At 48.0% G+C, this 19,528-nt stretch overlaps 2 protein-coding genes across 2 annotated transcripts in view; one reads left to right on the top strand and one right to left on the bottom strand.

The window, feature by feature from the left end:
- Positions 1-13: 13 nt before the first annotated feature.
- Positions 14-2,381, top strand: MRPL35 (mitochondrial ribosomal protein L35). The gene is made up of 4 exons (XM_034064889.1): positions 14-73; positions 176-359; positions 1,105-1,249; positions 2,046-2,381. Exons 1-4 carry the CDS (start codon positions 37-39, stop codon positions 2,232-2,234), a joined length of 555 nt encoding a protein of 184 aa, XP_033920780.1. The 5' UTR covers positions 14-36; the 3' UTR covers positions 2,235-2,381.
- Positions 2,382-3,171: 790 nt separating this feature from the next.
- Positions 3,172-19,528, bottom strand: part of REEP1 (receptor accessory protein 1) — a 68,428-nt gene continuing 52,071 nt past the window's right edge. Inside the window, exons 8-10 of the mRNA XM_034064888.1 lie at positions 17,524-17,568; positions 8,951-9,090; positions 3,172-6,834 (exon numbers count right to left, since the gene is read on the bottom strand). Coding sequence (XP_033920779.1) covers positions 6,763-6,834; positions 8,951-9,090; positions 17,524-17,568 — 257 coding nt within the window. The 3' untranslated portion in view covers positions 3,172-6,762. The remainder of the gene's footprint in view (positions 6,835-8,950; positions 9,091-17,523; positions 17,569-19,528) is intronic.

The raw sequence follows: 19,528 nt of genomic DNA, 5'->3' as shown, positions 1-19,528 counted from the left end.
GGGCCGTGTGCAGATGTCGCTGCCGTAGCGGGGGACATGGCGGTGGCGGCGGCGGCGTGGTGGGCAGTGACGGGTCGGTGCTGAGGGGAGGCGGGCGGCCATGTTGGGTCGGGAAGGGGGGCTGTGGAACGGCGGCATCGCGGGGTGTCCGCTGAGGGTGTGTGGTTCTCCGCAGGGATCCTGGGGCGCTGGGCACCCCTGGCCGCCCGTAGCACTGGCCTCGCCGCCCGCAGTACCGGTCTCGCCGCCCGCTGTGGCGTCAGGCAGTTGTGGGCACCGGCGGCGGCCCCGCTGAGGAGACCGCAGCCGCCGCTGTGGGGAAGCGTGCCTGGGGGAGGCACCGCCTCGGTGCTCAGCAGGTATGGGCTGTGCGGGGTCGGGGAGAAGGGCTTGTGGTAGCTGCGGTGTCTGACAGACTGCTCGGGGTAGTGTCTGCCGTAACGGGGCTCTGGTAGACCGAGGTCTGCCGCTTCTGCTGCGAACAGCGATTGACTCAAGATGTGAAAGAAATACGCTTTGCAGATGTAGGCTTTGCAGGTAGCCTTGTTATAATCGGCACTGATTGTTTCGCTGATGATTCATAGAATGAGTAAGGTTAGAAAGGACCTTAAGATCATGTTGTTCCAAGCCCCCTGCCATGGGCAGGGACACCGCACACTAAACCATGGCACCCAAGGCTCTGTCCAACCTGGCCTTGAACACTGCCAGGGATGGAGCATTCACAACCTCCCTGGGCAACCCATTCCAGTACCTCACCACCCTAACAGTAAAGGATTTCCTTATATCTAACCTGAATTTCCCCTACTTAATTCCCCCAGAATGCCAGGAGCAGCAGAATGTTTGCTCTTGAGCGTTTCACCACTTTCAGTAGATGAAAAAAGCTTTTCAACATGAAATAATAACTTGAGAAATTAATTTTGACACGAGTTAAGCACCACAGCTCATATAAGTGCTTCTTCAGTTCTGTACTTCATGTTAGGTGAGCTCTAGTGAACCTTCAGACAAGTCACAGCTGCTTCTCATTGCACAAAAGAGACAGTGATTGCTTTTGCAAGATGTTTCATTCCTGTTCTGTTTTCTTCCCTGTTTCGGGGGTGTTTTTAGCGTCACATCTCTACTTCCAAGTATCCTGCACCAGCCAGCCAGGACTGTCACCTACTATAGCAGAAAGCGTGGAAAGAGGAAGACAGTGAAAGCTGTCATTGCTCGGTTTCTCCGGCTGCACAATGGCCTTTGGGTTAGGAGACAGGTAAGGCTTTGGTAATATAAATGTGTTCTTTGTACAAGGGTGTGGAGTGATGGGACAAAGGGAATGGCTTTGACTGACAGAGGGGAGATTTGGATTAGATAGAGGCACAAGTTCTTCCCTGTGAGGGTGCTGAGGCGCTGGCACAGGGTGCCCAGAGAAGCTGTGGCTGCCCCATCCCTGGCAGTGTTCAAGGCCAGGTTGGACACAGGGGCTTGGAGCAGCTGCTCCAGTGGAAGGGGTCCCTGCCCATGGCAGGGGTTGGAACTGGGTGAGCTTTAAGGTTCCTTCCAACACAAACCCTTCTGGGATTCTAGGATTATTTACAGGCTGATTGTTTTCCTTCCATTAGAGGGCAGTAGCTAGTATGTAAACGGGGGAAGTTTAAACTGGATATAAGGAAGAAATTCTTTACTGTAAGGGTAGACAAGTTCCTGTGTGATGTACTCTAGGTTACCCTGCTCTTGCAGGGGGGTTGGACTAGATGATCTTTCGAGGTCACTTCCAACCCTTGGGATTCTGTGATTCTGTGGTGAGGCACTGGAATGGGTTGCCCAGGGAAGTTGTGAATGCTCCATCCCTGGCAGTGTTCAAGGCCAGGTTAGACAGAGCCTTGGGTGCCATGGTTTAATGTGAGATGTCCCTGCCCATGGCAGGGGGTTGGAACTGGATGATCTTAAGGTCTTTTCCAACCCTAACATATTTCCAAAAGAGGGGAATTTCTTTGCTTTGGTTATCTGTACATCTGTGTGTGTGTATTTGTAGCAACTGAAAATTCCCATGTGTTTTCTTCTGCTAGGCTGGTTATAAGAAGAAACTGTGGAAGAAGTCAGCTTCCCAAAAGAAGCGTTTGAGAGAGTTCATGTTGTGCACAAAAACACAGTGTAAACTCCTCGATAAAATGACCACTTCCTTCTGGAAAAGAAGGAATTGGTATGTGGATGATCCCTACCAGAAGTATCATGACCGCACGAATCTTCGTTTGTAGGAGTCTTGGATTCACTTTTGCATCTCTTTAGGAAAGAGGTAGTGATGCCTGTGGTATGGTCTTAATTTCTGACATATGCATGTCACCTCATCAGAACTGTGGGTATGAACACCCCAAATAAAGGAATATTCAGGATTTATCTTCCAATGCACTTTGTGTTTTACTTAGCAGAGGTCAAGCTGGCCTCCTGCATGTTCTGATGGCTGTTGTTCTCCTGTGGTTGTGTGTAACATGGATGAAGACAGTCTAAAACAGCACTAAAAGTGAATAAAGCAACATATTTAATCTTAATTTTTTAAAGAGAAACATGTTTAAATAACCCCACAGCATATTTTGCCATATCTGTACTTGTTAGGAGCTTGCTGAATGGAGTCTCCTTGGGAAGGGGCGAAAGGAGAGCAGGGTCCCACTCGGTATTCTTGCCTCTCATGGTACCAGGTAAACTGTTGCCAGATCTCTGTTAAATAGCACAGCAAAACCCCAGTGTGGTGGCTATGTGCATTTTTAATAACTTATGAAAAAAATGCATTAGCCACCAAATTTCATTAAAGGACTGACACTTTGTATCTTGTGTTGGGTTTTGAGTAGGGTAATACATGCTTTAGGTCCTACATTGTATTGTCATGCAGTCAGCACTGAGTTTCTTCCTTTTTATCCTTTCTTTTCAGCTAGATACATCACAGTGTGTATCCCTATGGGACAACAACAAGGGTTTACTACAGGGTGTTTTGGGAGCGTGCAGCCAGTCTCTGGTTTCACTAAGGTCTACATCAGAGGGTTCTCTACAAAGCTGGTTCTCCAGCAGGTGTGTGAACAGCAGCTGCTTCTAAAGGCTCTAATAACTAATAATGAAGCAGATAGTCCCTGGTGACAGCTCCAGAGCCACCTGCCCAGTGAGTGAAGGAGGCTGTAGTGTTTCAATGAACTCACTACTTACTCAGAGTGTTCAGTAGCTGTATTTTGTTTTTTCCAGTTCATAATACAGAAAGAGGTTCTGAAGGACATGCAGCACTTAGTGAATACATCTATATACAGTCAGCCAGAACTGAGATAAAAATCATACAGCGACCAAAGTGATTCTTCTGGCCTGCCAGATACATTGAACAGACTAAAGATGGGGTTTGGGGGTTTTTCCTTTCTTTTTTAAAGAAAAGATTAAGACTTTATTCAAGATGTGTATCAAGCAGTACAACAAACCCAGCCAAACATCAAACCTTTGGAATACTGTTGTCATGGCCATCCTTGTGAGGCATCGAGTGCACCATTCCATCCCAGCTCTTTTCTACCCAGCACAGGAAGGAAACCACACAAAGTGCACAATGAGCTTCCTTATGACAGTTTGTCTAAAGGCAAATCCCAACACAGAGCTCTCTGCTACTGCAAATATGATGCACAATATGTACCTGAAACAGACAGCAAAGGAGACTGTGAGCAATGAGCATCCGGTCACAGGAGCAAGGGCTTTACCACCACATGAGCACACTTGAGGAGCAGTTGGAGGCAGCAGGTTGTTACATGAGGTTTGGGAGCATCAGGTCTCTTCATGCAGCTTTCTCCCTCTTCCCAGCAATAAAGAACCTGATTCTGCTTTCCTTTTTTGCTGGGGTTGCACTTGCACAGTTCAGATGAGGTGACAGGATACATGTGACATCTGTCTTGTCGCTATTTGATGTCATCCTGACTCGGCAACCACTGTAAGTGTGCTGGCGCTGCCCCTCTGACAAGAAAGGAGGCATTGGAGGACAGCATTGAGCTGCTCATTGTTCTCATAGCTGAGGTGAATTTATGGTGAGATAATCCACAGGCCCATCTTCAGCTGCAGTTTTCTTCCCCTCAGTATCGATTTTACTTGCTCCAAACAACACAGGTTTCACTGGCACCTCATGCCAGGCAAAGGCTCTGTTTTCTAGCACTGGTCTGATTTCTTCAGGCCACCACTGGGAAGCCTGCCTGCCCTACAGGGCTGCTCAGAGAGGCCCCAGACTGTGTTTTTCTTCCTTAAGCCAGATCTGTTGCTAGTTTAAACCATCAACTAAGAGATTCCTTGCTTTTAGGAGTGGTCAGCAAGCAGCTGAGCCGGAGCTGGGGGAGCTGAGATTGCTCCCCCAAACACACCTCAGAAGCCACCATCCACGTGTCCTCTCTTTGCTCCCAGCCTCTGGTTCACCAGGCAGGGACATGACTCGCTGAATCAGGCTGGCTCCTTGGCATAGGCAAAGAGCAAAACTAGAATCAAAGCCTTCATGTCTGGTGTTTATTCCAGTGCCCACCAGTAACCAGAAGAGAAATGCCAGACTTGGGGCACCACCTGTAAACAACCTGTGTGAGGAAGATGAGGGATTGGAAGCGAAGGGCCACTCTCTGTACACACGACACTACAGCACAACGTGTATGTGGGTGAGCATCCACTTTTCTTACCTATCTATACACAAATATACAGCTCAGTTGATAAATTAATACATTTTTGCCAGAGATATGAAAAGGTTTATTTTTCTCATTTATACAGTGAATGTTTTGAGAGATATAAGGCAACTCCCTTGTCAACAACTTCACCTCAGCACTTAAATGCTAAACAGTCAAAGGTTACAGTAAAACAGCAGATTAGACACACATCTAATAGTTGTAGTGAGAATCAATGCTCCTACAGCATGTCTGAGAGTAGAATTCATCAGATGTTACATAGCTCTATGTTGCTGGGGAGGGGTTGGCATCACTGAGTGCAAACTTGTCAGGTGCTGCTTTATCTTACAGCAGCCCATTGTGTAGCAGGGAAACACAGCTCGCTTGCAGGATTCTATCTTCTGCTAACACTGCAGGCAGGGTTTCTTGTTTGTTATTAATGTTTGCCAAAAGGAATCAAATAAACTCTAAAGCTGCTTAAAACCAAAATGCACAAGCTTAGCTCCTCCAACCTTTTGCTGAGTGTCTTCCAAGGACTGGCTTTTCTGTAACTGCTATTTAGACAGGTTGGTTTTAATTTACTTTCTCAAGACTTTTTCCTTCCTACCCATTGCAAAATACAATTGAATTAGCACATGTAAAGGAAATAAAATGCTCAGGTAATGAGGCCAAATACTGTGGCAGGCACAGGAAATCCCCACTTAGTGTTTCTGCTTCCCAGCTAGGCCAGTTACACATTTGTGCGTCTGCACACAGTTCATTTCTCTCTTCCCCACATACATAACAGGAAGCTCTGGGAGAAGCCTCAGGGATCCATCAGCCAGGGAGGGCTGGGATATCAATGCATAACCGGCAGAGAACAGGTTTCCAAGGACACTCACTGTGGGTTTCTCTGATCCACTCCACTGCTGGCATCCTGCTACACCTGACCTGGGTTATCCATGCTGTTCCCCATCAAGCCCCTGCACTGATCCCTTGGTGATGGCATGTTCTATGTGATGCTAAATATTCTAGTCTACGTGACAGGTCCAAGAGCAAACACAAAGGGCCACGGAATTAACGTATGAGTGACTGTCACATGCTCAACACTTACAAGAGACACCAACTTGAAGCACAAATACACAAACCCTACCACGTCTTCCTCTTTTATGTTTCTCATTTATATATGGATACAAACACACCACTGTGTCTGCTTCTTGTGGTTCTAACCAACTCCATGCTGCAAGCAACACTCCAGGCTTCAAACAGCAACTCAGCCCCAGCACCCTGCAAGGAAACCAGTGGCACCTCACCCAGAAGGCAGGGTGCTGGGACTGATCCTGCTGCAGGCAGGGGAGGAAGGCGTGTTTTCTTCTCTGTGTCACTAAAGTGATCCTAACTCTGTCGCTGCACTTAGTACAAGCCTGGCTTGCTCACACTTTACAACTGGCAGTAGAGCCTTTGCCACAAACAGTATGTTCTTCCAGTTGCTGTCATGTTCCACACAATACTCTCCTGGCTCAGGCTGATGGAAATTAAAGACTCCTCCTTCATGACCTCGTTGGAACCACTTCTTTTCTCTCACACATCTCTTCCTCGTCCTCTGTAAGTGGTTTGTTCTCCATATGGTGTTCCCAGGTTAACTTGCAGAAACAGAAGGTCAGCTTTCACTAATGAACATTTCCCACAAAGTACTTGGATACCTGTTACCTCATCCACAGTCTTGAGGAAAGAGAAATCCATGGGTTCTGTAAATCCACCTCAGTAATGGTAAAGCCATAAATAAACACACTGTCAATGATGTGTCACCATGAGTAACTGGATTGTTTCTGTCTCCGCTGTGCATTCACAGAGCTAGAGCTATGCAGACACAGATGAGAACTGTAAATGTACAGGGGTGGCGTGAGTGGGGGTACACCCTGCAAACAGAACAAGGACTCTGAACCTGCAGGTGTCTGTCACACTGTCCAACACCATGGACTAACGCGAGAAGCTGTAACAGAGGATACAGAGAGAGGAGAGGGAAAGGCTGTGTCTACACCGCTGCACAAAGCACATCCATCCCACTGCTGTTTCCTACGTTAACGGGTAGCTCTTTAAGGCAGAAGAGAGACATTCTGTGGATCTTGGTGCTATTGGCTCATTGCACTCACATTGTTTCAGTGGCAGAGGACGAGGTACTTTTCTTCCTGAAGCGAGGTCTAAGGGTCCTAGGCGGTGCCTGCAGGAAAGCAAGAGGAAACATCAGGGGCATAATAGGAAATGGTTTTTCTTTCCTTAAAATTCACCCACCTTTGCAGCACCTCTGTGGCACTGATCCCACTGCAGTAATGGAGAAGCAGATCTTGGCACTGAGAATCATGAATGAATGACCATCTGAAGACTAACAGCTTTAAGAAACCTGCAGTAGTCCTTGTTACACCAACAGCTTTCCCCTCTTGGTGCTTAGTTAGATGCTAAAGGCTGCTAACAACAGGTTGAAGGAGTCAGGACAAATTGGTGCCATTGATAATAGCTCACAGATCAGGAGAGCAAACTGGTGGCATAAAAACAGCTCTGGTGTGTCCCAACCTGTCCTGCACTGCCCAACCCAGCCGCAGCCCCTCTGAGGGTACATGGGGCATTACAGAACCGAGGTGAAACACTCTGAGGCTGTAATTCTCATAAGGCAGAACTGTTCAAAGATCAGCCTCTTGCTCTGGGCACAGGCCAGACACAATAGACTGAAATCAGTTTAGAAGCCAACTATTGCAGTTCTGTCCTGCAGACATGCAGTGATGCAGAGAGCTTCAGAAAGCACCCCTGAACACTCAGGAGTCAGACAACTCCATGGAATTCATTTACTATCATCAACCCCATTCTCCAGACTGGGACCAGATTTAATTAAACTGGCAAACAAACATAAAACACCCTAATCTGCAATACATTAAGACTCTCAGAAGAGCTTTGGCATCGGCATTGTGTCTTGTGAGTTTCACAAGAAGAAATGGGTACCAGATGTTGTGGAGGAGCATAAGTTTTCAGTCTGGAGGCCTGTCATAGCATCGTGTAGCACTGCAAGGCCTGGTAAGCTCTTCTACTCCATTAACATCTATATCCAAAGCATCAAACTATTTACCCTTAAGAGTCTGACAGAATCTTACCATTCCTAAGTGAGGACTTTGTCATTTCTGTTTTATAGGACTTTCAACCCCAAAATCATGCTGTGTTTCCCCATTCCTGTGATGCAGCAAGGTATAAATATTCATACAGATTAAGGAACTGCAGCATGGTAAGGTTTTGGTTAGACTCCATCTAAATCTCCATCTTTTCCAGCTTGCCAATAAACCAAAGTGGTTTCTCACAGAGATGGGATTAACCCAACACCTCACCCCATCTTCCAAGCCTGGAATCCTACCTAAGCCTCCACTGTGAATCCCCAAAAGCACAACAGACCTGGATGGGATGGCTGCACCCAGAAAGCCGCAGCTGAAGGAGAAGAGCTGGGGAAGAAAGCCAGACAGGTCTTAGAGCAAAGCAGTCATGAACTGCACAGCAAAGAGTCTTAAACAGCTCTGCCTCCTTTGGGAGGCCACCAGATAGCTCTGAGAGCAGCCAGAGAGGCTGCATCTTTCCACTGTAAGAACAGAGCAGCCCACCCCTTGGTGGTCTTTGGTGGAGATGTGTCAGCTTGGATCTGCGAGCTCCATCTGCTCTGGCTCCATCCTCCCTGCCTGGATCTGGAAGGATTCTTTGTCTACAGCATCTCCCATGGAGGTTTCATTTCCTCCACAACAAAACGCTGCTAAAATTGCTTTTGGCAAACCCCATTGTGAGATCTGCATCTCCTTTAGGGCTTTGGTTTCCATGGAACAACTTAAAAGCGTGCTTGTTAATACAGTGACTGATCCAAACCCCTACGGAGTCATGAACTGCTGCTGGTCTCAGTGGGGTCTGGCTGGGTATGAACTCAAGTGAAAGGGACCAGGCTCTATGGATGCTGTTCTCACTGTAACCATCCTGCCTTGAGGGTGAGAATGTGTTTTTCCTCCTCAGACATGAAAAATCAACTGGGTTTGATAGCCAAACCCTCTCACCCAAACACCTCCACATGGTTTAGAGCTAGAGCCAAGTTTTGCAACTCACAACCATCTCTGAAGCCCATATACCTATGATCTCCACTGGCACCAATTCAGACTCTGTCAGGAGATGCACACATGCATGAAAGTGAGTGAACCCACAGCAAAACCCACCCTTGGAAAACAAGAAATGTTTTGTTTGGTGGTTTTAGTCCAAAGAGAGATCTTCATTCAGTTGAAGATTTGAGGAATGTTATACAAGGAGGAGCCCTGAAGTACCTCAAGGGGTTGATCCTTCTTTTGGGGCTTTTTGTTCATGGATGCACAATCCAATGACTCGTTCTCCTCATCATCTGAGAACACAGAGCCTTTGGTTTCACAGTTCACTTCAGGTGGCTTTTCAAACGTATTGTCCATCCCTATTTAACAGGGCCATTTACAGTCTAAACGTGAAGACAAGGGATGAAGAAATCAGTGATGGTTCGATTCACACTCTGCCAAACGCCACCTCACTGCAAAGCCATGCATCTTCCAGGCATTAATAGACTGCAGGTTCACACATCACACTCTAGTAATAGCAGCAGTGGGGTTAGAAATCAAAAGGGTTTTCTTTATGAAGCCAATATAAGCTCTATTTGGATTATTTTACATATAATTGAGACTAAATTCACAGGCTCTGATGTTCTGGAGGTTGACTCTAGAAAGAGTTCTTTGTTTGTCCAGCCCATAAATAAAACAGCTGAGTTACTGAATCACTGATTCCATCCATAGCTCCTCTATTTACAGGTTCCAGAAGTGTCCTCTAGAAGGCACCAAACGAGAGCTGAAGGCCTCTGGTCAGGAGAGAGAGAGCTGCTCGGGATGCGGAAACACGAAGCACAGCAGCACTGATGGACTTGGAGCTGGGAGAGCTCAAGCTGAGATCCACTGATGTTAACATAAAGCTCCATCAGGTATTAAGTGGATTCTCAGCAGTGGGAGTGTTGCTGCAAGAGCAGAGCAGGGAAATGGCTCTCTTCTGTCACTGTGGGGTGAATTTCATGGAGCACTAACTCCACTGATGGATGTGAAGGCAGATTTTGCCCCCATGACCACAGACCACTAACACCAGCTTGGTGGTTCTTGTAACGTAGGGCATGATCATGGTGGGGTCGGTCACATTGCACAACACAATCCATTTGCTGCCTTCAATGCAGACAGTGAAGCAAGACAGTCCAAAGCAGGAGGTACAGAAGAGGGCACCCAGCATCACCAAGCTTCCTGCCTCTCCACAGATGGCTTCTTATCCATGGGGCTGGAGCTTTCTCTGTTTAACTGATAGTTATTTTCCTTCTGCAACATGTCAGGAGTGGAAGTGTTTGCTGTTTAGACAACATTAACCACAAGTATTTGCTCTCTATTACACTGTTGTATGAACATACATAGAAACAACGCTCTGTGCTTCTGTCTCAGCCTGACTGTAAGGCTCTGCTGGACCAAACACTTAAACCCAAAGACTAAACCAAAGAGGAATACCTCAACATCCAATGCTTCTTAATCCATTTGGATTCTTAAAGTACAAAAGAACTGAATTCTCCAACAGCTTGTTCAGTTGGGTAACAAACAAAGGGAAGTGATTTGGCTACAGCAACACCACCAGTCATGAGCAGGTCACTGGGGCTCTCTCCAGTACCAGACTGCAGTCAGTGAGTTAAAGTCATTCTCAGCCCGTGTTCAGCCCACAGGATGCAGCTGCTGCTCGAGGGAGCATCCTCTGTCCGCTGCCCCTGTGGTCCTACTCCTTTACCACCAGTTGCATGGACAGGCTGACAGACACCACTGCAGGTTATCAGGGAAGTTGTCTTTTTTTCCCGGCTATGCTGACAGTGCTGATTGTCACATTGCAGAGAGGGCCAGGATAATGCTGAATCAGCTCTGTTGGCTGTGTATGACTGTTGCGTTAGGACTGCACTGTGGGGAGACTTAAATCTCCAGACCACAAGGCAAAACAGTGCAGGAATATTCCATTTGAAGTACTGTTTAATCCTTCTGCTTAGGAAATGAGCTACCCAGGAGATGCCTACCTTAGGCCACCTTGGATGTGGAATATGGTCCTTGTTGCTTCTGCAAGCCAACAAAAACTGAAGGCAAGTTTGGTTTAAATGCTGTTTGCTCAGCCAAGCTTGAAGCATGCCTAAATCTTCAGCCTGGAAGCCAAGTGCTGCCCATAGATGGCCTCTTCCCCTGGGGTCCCTCATACGTGGACTGCAGGTTGGGCTTCAGGCAGTAAGAGTGCGTCAAGAGTCATTCAGGTGCCTCACTGAGGTTTGCACAGTGGCCCAACAACACACTTCCAAGTGCTGCTGTGAGGAGACACAGGTTTTCCCCATGGAAAAGAGGACTTTGAATGGGACAGGATGGAGAGGTGTTGGAGAACAAGAGTTAGAGCATTTCAGTGCATGCAGACACTGGCTGCTGAAGCTGAAGGAACATGGGATCAGGTCAATGTGCTTGTTCCCTTTCTCCTACAGCCAAATGCTTTGCTGGAGAAGACAACAGAAGGAACCGTCATCCCTGATAGCGCTCCCATGAATCCCATGGTTTTCCAATGTACGTTGCTTTCTCCATTATTATTCTCTCTCTTCAACTGGGTGCTGGGTTAAAAAGATCCCCAGGCAGCTCTGCCACCCGTGTTGTGTGTCTCCATGGCAGGCACAGCCTCCTATGGGCTCTTCTGTTCTCAAGGATCACATCCAGGTATCCAGAGCAGAGCTCAGGCTCCAAGCTGGCACATACAGCTTTGACCCCACAGCAGAGAGGTCTGCAATGTCTCCTGGTAGTTGGGCTGATGCCCTCTTCTCCCCTGCTCCATCCCATTGTGGATGAGGCACTGAAAGCCAGCCAAATGGGAGCCAGTTTTGCTTCAGCCTCAACTGGAAAAGGGAGGAAGCGGATCTATCCCAAGCCTTTCTGCTACATTGCTAACCATTGACCAGAGCAGATCTTGAATACAAGATCCAGGAGCAAGAAGAGAGGATTCCCTGCCTCTCCTGCCTCAGGGACTGCACTGGGACAATCCCAACCTTGTACTGACCTGGTGGGCCAGATTTTGTCCCACATTTGCGGAAGCATTGCACTGTTGTGGGGCTGGAAGCAGCTCATCCCAAAGGGCTGTGCGAGTGCCAGCTCAGAAGTTGGGATTTCTTGTGATGACAGGATAAAAACCTGATTTTCCTACACCAAACGAGTCCTCCTCTGCAGGAGAAAATGTAAATCAGGGGATTAAGCAGGATAAAAAACACACGTGAGGAATTAGTGAGGGATTCTTAAAGAGAATGGATGGGTTCTGGGACACCAAGCTTTGATTATGGAGAAGGTGAAGCTTGAGGAGCAAAACACATCAGTGCTGGCACATGCTCCTTGAGGAGAGCGCTTGTTCTTGGGTGACTGGCTCCTAAAAGCCACCTTTAGGACATAAGGCTGGGTCTCAGGCCATCATGGGTGTCCCCAGAGTGACAGAGGCAGCAGCCAGGGACAGCCCCAGGGCCTGTGTCCCAGCATGGACCACACACCAGATGATGATCCTGCCTCTCTCCTCCTTAGGAGACCCTCACTGCCTGCCTCAGAGCTGTGTGTCTGGTGTGTCCACCTCCCACATTTATGGCTCCACAGCTTTGCATGGAGGGGCAGGACTGCTGCAGAGATGGGAAATCCATTGTGTGCCAGGGCAAAAGCTGCTGCTGCATCTCGCAGATTTCAATATCCAGATGACACCTCTCCCTGCACTGAGGCAAGACAGTGTAAGGAAACACTGTAAACAGTGTAAGGAAACAGACCCTGTAATTCCGGTTCCTAAGATCCTAACTCCTTCAAAGGGAATCAATATAACAAATAGTGTGTGGGAAGCCCTGAAGTCAGGTATATTTCAAGGTAAAGTTGACATTTGAGTGCTCTGCAGAGGTGGGATCTAAGCTATTACAAATGTACAACAGGGAACCATGCAGCAGGAAAAGGGGATGTGGGGCGAGACCACCATCATCTTTAAGCTCTGTGATTTTAGAAGGGCTCAGAAATCATCTTCTATAGCAACAAGTGGAATTCGGTAGCGTGGTGTTCTTCAGCCATCACTTCGTTTCAGACTCTGGCCCATGCAGCTGTGCAAACCTGGAGTAACTCCTACGGATTTCCATGGGTACAACAGAGGTCAGGATCTGGCCCACTCTAACTACAGGTGAGACACTTAAATACGATTACAGTGGGAATCAGGCATCCCTTTGAGAGAAGCTGGACCTCCTCCTCCCTTTTCTGGGCACAACACATGTTCCTCCCACTGCAATTCCTTAGGAGCAATGGGGAAAACCACAGTCACAGACTACACAAGCCAGAATCAGGTATTGTTATGGAATATATGGAATATAACTGTTATGGAATATAACTATTGTAATGGAAGATAAAGACACTCCAAAGCTAAGCCTTTCCAGGGGATAATTAATATTAAAGAGGTTTGCACACCACTTAGCAAGAGCAGGTATTTATTATACGATGGCAATCAGCTTCTTTTCCCTGCAACAAAGCCAAATTGTCCATCATTTCCAAAGGACATTAACCCAAGCCATGTGCTTGCCCAACACTTGTCATTGCCAAACCAAGGAGTTAGGAGCAGCCAACTCCACCAGCACACGCTGCCCAAACAGAGGCAGACATCATCTCCAAAGTCAAGTGCAACCAAAGCAAACAAGCTGAATCACAGCAACAAAGCCACCCGTTAATGAAAACGCATCCCACAAAGGATTAAGTTGTTAAGTGCTAGTCTTGTCCAAACACCTCAGAAGAACACCCATGCAATCGGTAACACTTACATCAGAGTCCGTCATATTTATATAGAGAAAAGGAAAGAATAAACTGTTAGGGGAAAACATTGGGATGCAGAGAACAAAGGAACATTGGTTCAGAGCATAGAAACCTTCATCTTTGCGTATCTGTGGTTCAAGTGGAGTTTATTGAACAACAATTCATGTTTTAGCTTCCTGCTGGTAAGATGCAAATGTACTTAATGAACCTACTCATTTACCCTGAAATAAGCACAGTAAGTAAGAAAGAACTTCAAAATACCTAGAGAAACACCCAAATGGCCATTCAGAGGTACCAGTGCAAAGCAATGCAAATCATCCCTGTAGCAATTTGATGAACATTCAGTAAAGGGAAGTTTTAAGGAGCAAAATGCCTGGAGCAACAGAAAATCCATTGTTCTTTAAGTTCAATGAGAGAAGGGTTAAAAATTATTCCTTGCCACAAGAGCTGGAAGCAAAACTGGCTAAGAACAGAACTCAAACACTTCCCCCATTTCATTGCATCAGTTCAGAGATACAGGAACAGCCCCTTGATGCCACATCATTTAGGTTTTTAGAGTGCTTCCCATTGTAATCATCTCATGTGCAAGATGTAGCATAATACAAAGGGGTTGGATACATCTAATATATACCAATAGGGTGCTTTGTTTAAAGCACAATTTAGTGAATGTCCCATTAAGGCCCTCACTGAGCTGCAGTGCTGATTGTGTGTGATCCATCACCTTGTCTTTGGGGTGACAATCATATGGGAAAGGATCCAACATCATTTTATGGGGTCTGGCTTAATGCTGCAGCACCCCGTGGATGGCTGAGTGAACACGCTGGCCAGGCTGACTGTCAGCCACTGGTGAGCTGTGGTTTCAAGGTAGTTTTAAGTTTTTAAAGGCCTCTCAAATACCTGCAGCCTCAGCAGCTCTGATACAGAGCAGATTCTTCAGGATCTAATACATATATTTATTAGATATAAGGAAGAAATTCTTTACTGTAAGGGTGGTGAGGCACTGGAATGGGTTGCCCAGGGAGGTTGTGAAAGCTCCATCCCTGGCAGTGTTCAAGGCCAGGTTGGATGAAGCCTTGGGTGACATGGTTTAGTGTGAGCTGTCCCTGCCCATGGCAGGGGGTTGGAACTGGATGATCTTAGGGTCCTTTCCAACCCTAACTATTCTATGGTTCCCTGCCAGGATTGAAATCGTTCTTCCCTCCCCACCATGGCACATGTCTTTGCAACAGCACTCAAGAGATGTTAGCGGAGAAAATACCACCCAATATAGCATTTGTTACTTCTTAAATGCCAGCTCCAAGCAAGACTGTTTAACACTGCCCCGCATTCAAGCATTTACCAGACCCTGCCAAGAGACAAACAGATCCCTGGAGATTTTCACTCCATCCTTTTGAAAGGGAAAAAGGGCTCTGACATAACTGCATCGCTGTTCCTTAATGCTGCAGCCTGACTTTCCACAGGCTGCGAACACAGAGGATTACATAAAAGGCAGAAGCTCTTCCCTGTGAGGGTGCTGAGGCGCTGGCACAGGGTGCCCAGAGAAGCTGTGGCTGCCCCATCCCTGGCAGTGCTCAAGGCCAGGTTGGACACAGGGGCTTGGAGCAAGCTGCTCCAGTGGAAGGGGTCCCTGCCCATGGCAGGGGTTGGAGCTGGATGAGCTTTAAGGTCCCTTCCAACCCAAACCATCCCATGATAATCCTATGACAAGTGATAAATCAGAAACTTGTGTAAAGACCTGGAAGGAGTTTTGCCAGGAAAGTCCTTCCCCTGGGCAAGAAGAGCTGGCACAGAAGCTGTCAACAAGACAACGCATAGTGGAACACACTTGTATTTAGTGAGGCTGCCCAGAGCAAAGCAGGATGAATGTCCTGAATTGTGTCAACGCTTGGTCATGTGCAGAGCATGAGGCCGGCTGGAGGGAGCCAAGCGGGCAGGGAAGAGCTTCAGCAGTGGAGGAGGAACCCATCCCCATCACTGACAGTGCCACATCTGCTGCTCCAGGACATTGGGAGCTCCCGCTGCACTCAGCCTGGCTCCTGGGCTCTGCACTCCATGGCACTGCAGGCCATGAAACCTTCTCATGGCATGTAATCTATGGAGCAGGATGGGCAGGCTTGTGCTCCCCCAGCTTAAGAGATGAGGGGGTTTCTATGAGTCAGAGGGAAGTGTTTCACCTCCAAGAGCATTAAAGGAACTGCCAAAAAGGCTGTATCATGGGTCTAAACCAGCCTCTCACACTGCTGCTTGAGCTCAGGCTTGACTAGGCACCCATTTAGATTACCAGTTCTTTGGAGACAAGTACTGATAATGACTGTACTATTAAACTGGTGACACAAAAGCCTGCATTAAGGAAAGATGAGTTCAGGACCACTTCATCCCAGCTAAACAAACTCTGCTTCTGTCTTCCCCCTGCTTTTTGTGGCACTGAAAATCGCGTTCACACGATGCAGTGAGCCCTCTGAGCTGTCCAACATGCACTGACAAAGAGGCATTTTCAATGGCAGGCCCTTGTCTGACAGTGCATTAATGCATCTATTGCCTTGGAGACAGAGAAAAGGCAGCCTGTGGAGACAGAATGAACCTTCTATGAGATAGAGCTTCAGTGTATCCCTATTGACATGGTCTAAGGGACTACTGGATTAAGTCTGGGGGGAGGGAGTAGTAAGACAAGCCAATCTGAAAGCAGTTTAAACCAGATCAACATGACTTTGGGCCCAATTCGTAAACATATTGGACTGATTAAATGACTTTGCTAAGGTTCACTCATGACTATAAAGCACTTAAGGATGCAGTGATCCTTTTCATAAATAACACTTTGAAGTCAAATCCATAACATTGGTTTAGGCTAAAATTAGAAGGGTGCTAACAAAACGTGCTGTGAATACCAGTGTCTCATTGATGGCTTAAACAGACAGCACCTTAAACAGGCTTCATTCTGCACAGTGGCACCGAATGTGCTGGTGCAAAGAACTAGAAGAGGACAACAGGGAGGGTGAAAAAGCAACCACAGGGGTTGGTTTGCCACCTACACAGGGGGCAAGGAGACGGCATCAGGCTGGGATCACCACCTCCAAGCACTGATGCAGTGGGATGGCACAGACGGGTCATCTTCAGACCCTCTGCTGTAGCCCCCCGGTTGATAACAGTGTGCAAGTAAACAAAAAGTGAATGTGATGAGAAGTAAAGGAGTTACAAAGGCCTTTTGGTTCCACCAATGTGAGAAGCTGCCACTCTGGATGCAGCCCCATCCTCTGGCATGCCCAAATCCGAGGCCTCCCCATCCATTCATCTGCCACTGGGACACAATGCAGCAGTGATGTAGCTCCGCTCTTAGCAGCCGACTGGTGCAGCATTGAAAACACCACCAGCAGCTAAACTATTCACCCACTCTATGTTTATAAACACAATGAACACTGGGGACAGGCTTCACAACCAGCTCTAGCACAGACCGAAGCAGGGAGAGTCCATTTAACCCTGCTTTGTACAACCACTTTGTCTGCTACTGGGCTTTGCTGTGGCTCCTGCTCATCCCAAACACTAAAGTCCTCTCCACCAACACATGCCAATCCTTAGGGAAGAGAACAAAACAACAAAGGCCAGGTTGGACACAGGGGCTTGGAGCAAGTTGCTCCAGTGGAAGGTGTCCCTGCTCATGGCAGGTGTTGGAACTGGATGAGCTTTAAGGTCCCTTCCAACCCAAACCATGCTGTGATTGTATGAAGACACTGGGGGATACAGGGCAGAGGAGTCACCCTGGTGCAGTGGGGACAGCAGCACAGCCTCTAGAACAGAAAGGACCAGAGCTCTCCAGAGAAACGCTCCCCAGCCTTGGTAGCATGGTCAGTAGGGTGAGCATCACTGCAATGCCAGCCATCAGCACACCCCCAGCTCCCACAGCCTGGCCTTCCCCTGCTTGTTCCCCTGGTGTTAGGTGCCAGTGAGCACGAGTGTGAGGAGCAAGCCAGGCTGGGGAGCACAGCCATGCCTGAAAGGGATGCGCGGCTGTGGAGCACAGGAAACACGGCACTCACCTCTCAGGAGCCGGCACACGGAGCAACACGTGCACACTGGAAGAGGAGCTGAGCGTTAGGAACTCATCAGGCTAAGCCATGGACTCCCACAAAACACCTGGCATCATCTGGAGGTGGAATTCAATGGCCTTGTGTGCATAGAGAGGTGATTGTCTCTATCCACCAGCATGGAGCGCACACAGGAAAGTGCCTCACCCTGGGCTATGTGCCTAATGGGTGTTCAGGCTGGGATTCCATACAGCTCCCTGGCTCTGGTCTCAGATCACTGAACAGAAATAACTCCTGACCAGAGGGATCTGGGAGCGTGGAAGAGCAATGGGTAACACAGTGTAAAAGGCTGATGAATACAAGCACAGGGTGCAGCACTGGGACTTGTATTGCTACATGCCTGCATTTCTCTTTCCAGTAGATTCAGACATCCACAAGCAGCCATTCACGCAGCATCCGAAGGAAAACTATCCCTGATCTATCCAGATCGGGAGCATGCTGAGGAGTCCTGCAGGAATTATGCTTTGGTGGAACTGCTGTAAAGATGAAAGCAGCCAAGGGAATAGCATCGCATCCTTCAGTGAGAATGCAGGGGAATCACAGCTGCTCATGAAAGCATGAACTGCACAGCTTCATCCTGAGGACAGCCTGGCTTCCAGGAAACAGCCCAGAAACAATTCCCAGTCTGAGCTTTCCAATAAAACCCTCCCCGTGGCATCAATGACTCCAGATTAAAAGAGCTTTTGAATTACAAGGTTTGAGCTCTGGGTGATTCCTTTGGTCAGGATTATCCTGCACTTCCATAGCTTCCCAGTCACTTTAAACCAGCACAAACCAGCCCGGCTGCTGACAGCAGATGTCCCATTGCCCCTCACACTCTGGCCTCCACCTTGTCCCATGGTTGATGTCCATGCTGCTGCTCTCTACCAGCTTTGAGGATCTGGCCCAGGCCAAGAGCAAGGAGCAGCATTTGACTTGAACCAGCTCCCTGAGAGGGGTCAGCACATGTAAGGTTTAAACACGTGCAAGGAAAAAGGATGGCACGGGGCAGAAGCAGGCAGTTGGGTCATACCCTTTCAACAGGAGTGCTGGTTCCCACCAGCTGGATGCTGCTGTGAAACTATGACCTTTCCAATAGAAGTGAGTCTCAACCAACCTCAAGAGATGTGCTGGGGGTTGAGCCTCTGGTTTCACACAGAAACTGCTGCTCAGTTTTGTGATGGTTCATTCTCTGAGAGCTCACACATCTACACAAGGGCTGCTCTCACACATCCCTGGGGCTCTACTAGTTGGTGGGGACTGAACTACAGCAGCATGTCCTGAGTGCTGATGTTCCACCACCTTTGTTCTCTTCTGCAAAGCCTTCAGTGCTTAAGTGCAAACCCAAGCAGCAGCCTTGAGTGTCTCCTGCACAGAGGAGGGGACGGTACCAGAATGCACATTTCTGCTTTGGAATCATTCCAGCTGAGAATGACCCCTGCCTGGGGCAGGCTGAAGCAGAAAGGGCACTTGGATGGGCAATGCAGAGGATGGCTCCATAATACATGATCCTCAGGCCCAGACAAGCATCAGTGCTGGACACTGACCGTCCCCTGATGCAACACACATCTCCTGCTGCTGAAACACCCCAAAGCCAGGCTGGTCTCCAGTGCCCAACCAACTCACATCAGCAACCATGAGATATGTTTGCATCAGCTCCAGGATTGAGCTATGTGACACCATGGCCAATATCCTGCTCCTGTCACATGTGTCACTCACCAGCCATCACAAGGGAACAAGCTGCATCTGTACTGTGCAGGATGCTTTAAGGCAATACAGTAATGTTAAGAAGTGCAAACCCCCCCCCCCCCACCCAGTGCTAACAAAGACATGCCTGTGTGTGGATTGTTACTGGACATCAGGATTGCCTTGAAAAATGGCTGGAAATCTTGTTCTGGAGCTTCCAGTTCTGCATTGCAATGAGCAGCCCCAGGACACTTACAGTTCCCAAAGGAAAGGGGCAGCTGTG

Source organism: Melopsittacus undulatus, chromosome 7, assembly GCF_012275295.1.
Source record: "Melopsittacus undulatus isolate bMelUnd1 chromosome 7, bMelUnd1.mat.Z, whole genome shotgun sequence".
NCBI classification, from domain to species: Eukaryota; Metazoa; Chordata; class Aves; order Psittaciformes; family Psittaculidae; genus Melopsittacus; species Melopsittacus undulatus.
This window is presented reverse-complemented; position numbering and strand designations above follow the sequence as displayed.